At 37.3% G+C, this 6853-nt stretch overlaps 1 protein-coding gene across 1 annotated transcript; it reads right to left on the reverse strand.

The window, feature by feature from the left end:
- Positions 1 to 3509: 3509 nt before the first annotated feature.
- LOC140861549 (uncharacterized) lies at positions 3510 to 4013 on the reverse strand. Its single transcript, XM_073264571.1, has one exon. The coding sequence runs from the start codon at positions 4011 to 4013 to the stop codon at positions 3510 to 3512; it is 504 nt and encodes a 167-aa protein (XP_073120672.1).
- Positions 4014 to 6853: the final 2840 nt, after the last annotated feature.

Genomic DNA, 6853 nt, shown 5'->3' on the forward strand with positions numbered 1-6853 from the left:
AAGGAACATTCTTATGGCTTCCAGTCTAGCTACTGGTGCATAATTTTCATCATAATCAATTCCTTCCTCTTGCCTATATCCTTGAGCTACTAATCTTTCTTTATTCCTGACTACAATTCCTTCTTCATTGAGTTTATTTCTAAAGACCCATTGAGTGCCTATAAAAGTTTGATGAGATGGTCTTGGAACAAGATCCCAGACTGAATTTTGAGTAAAATGATTTAGCTCTTCTTGCATGGCCTCTATCCAACAGCTATCAGCTAGTGCATCTTCAATTTTCTTTGTCTCTTCTTGAGATATGAAGGATGCATGAAGAAGTTCTTTGATTATTTGTCCTCGTGTCTTTAGTGGTGCTGTAGGATTACCTATTACCAAATTTAATGGATGCTTCTTGGACCATTTCAATCGAGGTTCAGGGTGATTTTCATTGTTCACATTTACTTCTTGAGCTTGATCAGACATGTTGTCTTGCCCAAACTCTGTTCCCTCATTGTGTAAGTGACTTTCTTGAGCCTCATGTTGCTGCTCTTCATCAGCCTCAACTGGGTGAGTTTGTTGGGTGTCAACTGGTTGATCAAAGTCATGACCCTCAGCTGCTGGTTCCACTAGTTCAGGTTCAGGAGTTTGAAGTGTTCTAATGAGTGGTGAGAAGTCATCTTCACTGTCATTTTCAATTTGAATTTCCTGAAATAGATCTGAAATTTTATGGGCATTAATTGGATTTTTAGTAGATATATCTTCATCAAATATGACATAAACTGATTCTTCAACATTTAGAGTTCTTTTGTTTAAGACTCTGTAAGCTTTGCTAACTGATGAATAACCAAGAAATATACCCTCATCTGACTTTGCATCAAATATAGTCAGATGCCTTTTACCATTGTTGTGAATGTAGCATTTACTGCCAAAAATCTTGAAGTGGGATACATTAGGTTGTCTGCCATTCCAGATCTCATATGGGGTTTTTAAAAATTTCTTACATATCATCGATCTGTTCTGAGTATAGCAAGCAGTGTTCACAGCTTCTGCCCAAAACCTTTGAGAGACTTTGGAATCAGCTAACATGGTTCTCACAGCTTCTTTAAGAGTACGGTTTCTCCTTTCTGCAACACCATTTTGTTGTGGCGTTCTAGCTGGTGAAAATTCATGTTTGATTCCATAATGATCTAAAAATGATGACAGAGTTTTATTGACAAATTCAGTTCCCATGTCACTCCTGATTTTGTCAATCTTACTAGATTTTTCATTAAAGAGTCTTTTAAAAATCTTGATCAGTTGAGAAGCAGTTTGGTCTTTTGATTTTTAGAAAATGACCCAAGTGAAATGTGAGTATTCATCAATGATGACAAGGGTATACCTCATTCTCCCTAAACTTGTTACTGGTATTGGACCAAATAGATCCATGTGCAATAGTTCCAAGCATCAGGAAGATGAGTTATATCTCTTGTTTTTAAAAGATGACCTAACTTGTTTCCCAAATTGACAAGCTGAGCAAACTTTGTCTTTGGAAAAATCAATTTTAGGCAGTCCTGTTACTAACTCAAGCTTACTCAGACTAGAAATTGACTTGAAATTAAGGTGATTCAGTCGCTTGTGACATATCCAGTTGCACTTAGAGTTGGAAGCTACGAGGCAAACTGGTTTGCTAGACTGAATGTTCCAGCATACTTTATATGTGTTTCCACATCTGTTTCCTGTCAAAATAGTGTTACCAGAGGCATCTTTAACAAGACAAGTTAGTTTTTGAAATTCAACAGAGTACCCATAGTCACACATTTAACTAATGGTGATTAAGTTGTATTTCAAAGTCTCAACTAGTAGAACATCTTAAATGATTATGTTACCGTGGATAATCTTACCCTTACCCACGGTCCTACCCTGTGAGTTGTCACCAAATGTGATGGTTGGACCATGGCATTTAATGAGTTCTGACAGTAGTTTATCATTTCCAATCATGTGTCTCGAACATCCACTATCTAAATATTATGATTCATCCACTCTTTCTTTAGTACCTGTTACCTGCATTAACAAAGTTGAATAACTTTTGGTACCCACATCTATTTGGGTCCACGAGGGATTAATCCTTTAGGAACCCAAACCTGAAATACTTTGACCAGTTTACCAGTTTCAGTGTTCCTATAGGTGCGTACTAAATTATGTGTTCTAGATTGTGGAGTGTGATGTGATGGGGAGACCATATGTTGTTTTCCCTTTCCAATATCCTTGAGATGCCTATATCGCTTTTGAACTGGATGTTGATTGTGATATTGACCTCGATTTCCTCTCATAGAATTAGGTTGATATGCGTTAGTCCGTGCAGGACTTGTAGCAGTTTCAACTTTAGTTTCCTGAGGATTGAAGCCAATACCAAACCTCTTCATGTTCATCTGTTCTATTGACTGCCAAGTCATTAGGATAGGTTTATCATGTTCATTTTCCCTAACTGCTCGTACAAAGTTTATATACTTGCCTTTGCACATATTCAGTTTGGGTAGAGTGCTTGATTCACCATTTTCAACTGTTTTACCATACCCTAGACCAGTTTTGTCATGTACAGGTCTTTGTAAATCATGCATTTCTGCCAGCGTGCTCGAAGATCTATTCCATGAACTTACTAGATCATCCATCCTTTGTTTTTCTATTGTAAGATTCATGATATTGATCTCGAGTTGCTCATTCTCAGTCTTAAGCTTAGCAATCTCTGTTTCAAGACAATTTATCTCAAATAATTGTTCCCAGTGGGATTCAGTTGAGGTATCTTGCAGATCCTCTTATTTTTCTTTGACTTCATCAAATGCGAGGAACAGTTTGTGATACTCATTGGCCATGTCGTGAAGTGCTGTGATTAGTTCCTCTCTAGTGAACTCTTCAGAACTGAAATCGAATACATGTTCACTAGTGGAGGCTTGTCCTTGATCATTTGCCATTAGGCACTTGACTTCTTCTTCATCATCACTGGAGATAGAGGAGTAGTTGGATTCTTCTGAATCACTATCTGTTTCCGCCCATTTGGCTTTGCTATCCTTTGCAACCAATGCTTCATGTTTCTATCTCTAAGTGTGTCTGGCATCCCTTGAGATTTTTCTTTTGTCAAAGTTCTTCGGTTTGGGGCAGTCAGCTATGAAGTATCCTGTTTTCCCACAGTTGAAGCAACTTTTTGGTTCTTCGACTGCATCTTTCTTTTGTAAATTTCTTCTGTAAGGCCCTTCTTGATTTCTTCTAATGAACTTGCCAAACGTTTTTACAAATAGGGACATAGCATCATTGCTCAGTTGTTCTGATGTCTTTTCTGGTTGATCTGGTGATTCTATCTTGACTGCAGTCAAGGCTTTGGTCAGTTGAGAGGTAGACTGATCTTCCTCTTGAGTTTGCAATTCAAACTCACAGGCCTTCAAGTCTGCAAACAGATCATGCAGCTCCAATTTGTTCAGGTCCTTTGATTCCCTCATAGCTATTGTATTTACATCCCATTCTTTGGAAAGGCCTCGAATAACTTTGAGAATGACTTCCTAGTTGGGATATGTCTTTTCCAATCCATTAAGTTCAATAACAATGCTATTAACTCTTTCATCAAATTCTGTCATTGATTCACCAGGCTTCATCCTGATGTTGTCAAACTTTTGAGTAGCAACAGACAACTTATTCTCTTTAGTCTGTTCATTTCCTTCGCAAAGTTGAATTAATTTTTCCCAGATTTCTTTCCCTGTTTTGCACGTCTTGATCTTACTGAAAGTGTTCTTGTCAAGAGTTTTATACAAGATATCTTTAGCCACATTGTCAATATTTTCCTTCTTTTTATCTTCTGCAGTCCATTCAACTCTTGACTTCTCAATGTATTGTGGACCACCGCTAGAAAGAGCTATAGCAGTATTAATCTTGGTGATTGTAAGAGGTCCATCAGTGATGACAAACCACATGTCATCATCTAATGCTGATAGATGTGCTTGCATGTGAATCTTCCAATCATCAAAATCTTCTTTGGAGAACATAAGAATTTTGCTGAATGAAGTCATTTTAATACAGTATTCAAGAGTAAGATAAGGACCTTTCTCTGATGCCAATTGATAGGATTGATTACAAGTGTTGAGGGGGGTGAATGCACTTGTAAACAATTTAGTACAAAATAATTGAACTCAATCGGTCTAGTGACTGAATTCTAGACTTATCTTATCGTCTAATGTAATTTTACAAACAAGAGTATGAGCGGAAATATGTCAAATTGCAGATTTGAACGCTGAGTAGGTGTTAGTTTAGGTTAGGTGATCATAGAGGGTAAATTGAAATAACACAAGAGAATTTTTATGGATATTCGGAGATTTGAAACACTCATATGTCACCTATTCTTCCACCTCGAAAGGATATCACTAAAAGACTTTGAATTTTACAAGCAATTTGCAAAACCCCGATCCAGTTTAGGACTTAGACACTGCCTAAACAAGAACTTCTAGTAAAACACCTCAGTTTCAGTCCTGGACTGATGATAGAACAAAGATGAATACAACTAAAAATTCTTAGCACAATAGTTGATCCCACATGAAAGAGTGGGTGCCCGGTTAGCCAACTTGTGGCTAAGGGCTTTTATGACTCTATGTAAAACAATCTTTTGTTTAATATAATTTACACTTTTATAATGGCATTGACTTTATCTTTCTTCATATTGTTATATTATGATATACTATTGTTGTTTTCATAAAGACCTTGAATATACTATAGTGTATGTAAGATGTGGTAGCACATGGGGATGGCTATCATGAAACACATCTTATAGTCACTGTATATTCTAAACTGTTCCTAGTCAATTGAGCCGTCCGCAAATAAGGATAAGGATCGCTCGAGATTGAGACTAGCATTTGCGATGCCGAGTACCACGTTTCATTGGTATGGAACATAGAGATGTTCAAAGCATGCAAATGGATATTCATATGATGAATGATCGAACTACCCTATTCGAACTTTCCAAGTGGCTATCACTTATCGAGTGGATAAAGTCCGCGGTTTTGGTTGTACACCATTAGTCCTTATTACTAGAAACATCATTGAAACTCTATATGCTAGTACTGTACTTTGACTCGTTTACCGACTCTATTGGGGTCATCAGGTGTCGGGATTGGTACAGTTACGACACATATAGGAGTCGATGCTTTGTTGTCAAGGATTCACCACATACTTGCGAGTGTGGATATCCTATGCAATCTGAGGAGATATTAGTGTGACGAATCTCTGGCCAGAGTACATGATGTGTTTTAGGTTAATGGGTTTTCCTAGTAACACATGCGATGTCACTATTTGATCTCCAAGATGTAATGCATAGTTATCGAATCTCGAACGACTCTCGTTATACCAATGGTTGTTGATTCGATCGGGATATATGGTTGAAGGGACCGTACTGTATGCTAACCAAAATCTACTGGTTCTTGCAGGCACTATCAGTAATACCTAGGGAATCATGGGGCAATGTTGCTAGGCGCTCTTACCATGATTCGATGGGTAAGTCGGAAATTGTTGTTCCGAGTCACAAGGAGTTGTGAGCCCACGGCTAGCTGTATTCCTGAACCATTGAGGGTTACACAAGTAATGGATTACTAAAATCCTGTAGAGATAGTTAAATTTAAAGAGTTAAATTTAATGAAAGAGAAGTTGGACTTCTTAACTAAAGGGAGTGGGATTTCCTAAAATGACATAGGGATGGGCATTTTTGGAAATCACTGAATTCGGATTCAGAAAAATTATCTTGACTCTAAAAGATGCAGAAATGGTTTCTGTGCACATTGGTAAAATCAGTTTATCAATCGGAGTCACAATGAATTTTATATTAATTTCTATAACAACAGGCTTGGCTTGTTGGGCTTAAGTTATGGATTGTGGGCTTTAAGGAGTTAGAGTCCTGATACAATTATAACTAAAAATTATCTATAAATAGAGGTGTTGGGTTCGAAAATTACACACATTGAATACTGCAATTTTCGAAATTCACTCTATACTATTCAAGAGGATTTTTCGAAAATTCCTCTGTCCCTTTGGAGAAAATTCGGCTTGTGATTTTTGTGAAAAATTACAAATCGAATTAACAGATCATATCTGTTTATTCTCTACGTAAAACTTCTGATTTATTTCTAGTGCATTCAATCAGAGGGTTTCTGTTTTTCATTCGTGGACCTAATTTCGGAGTTAGATCGTGACTGTCATCGGTTCCCGGGATTTACAAGAAGAGCAGATTAAATTCTGTTGGAGTCCACGATCAAGCCTTTGCTTGACGAGGTAAAAATTTAACTGTGTTTTATTTTTACTTGAACAAATTTAATCGTAAAAGTTTTGATACCCATATATGGAATCGTTCCATATAATAAAATAAAAATTTTAAACTTCCGCTGCACCGGGTATCAATTCTTAATTGATCTGAACACCGTTTTCCAACACCACAATGATCAAAATAACACTTAGACGTTTGTGTTTCGAGTTCCTTGATCAAATCTTGAGCGTGTAAGACTTTGAATATTCTCGTAAATAGCAAAAATTGCAGAGCGTAAGAACCAACTCCTTTAATCGATCAAGATCTCTATTTATACCCTTGGATTAATAACGGTCATAAATTCAAATTGAATCTTCAGATATGGTTTGAATTATTCCCGTTGGATTTGTCACAGTCAACAACAAATTCTGAAACCGACATTGCCCTTTGCATCGCGGCACTACCTTTTGCAGAGTGTGTCAGAGTACGGATGAACTTATCCAGAAGTGGCAAGGTAGTAAACTGATGATGATGAACTGATGAAGTCAGTTTAGCGAGGGTAAACTGCTAAAGTCAGTTTAGCGTCTTCGGCCAGTTGAGCGCGGTAGTTGGGCGTGAAGTAGT

Source organism: Henckelia pumila, chromosome 4 (genome assembly GCF_033568475.1).
Source record: "Henckelia pumila isolate YLH828 chromosome 4, ASM3356847v2, whole genome shotgun sequence".
Lineage (NCBI taxonomy): Eukaryota > Viridiplantae > Streptophyta > Magnoliopsida > Lamiales > Gesneriaceae > Henckelia > Henckelia pumila.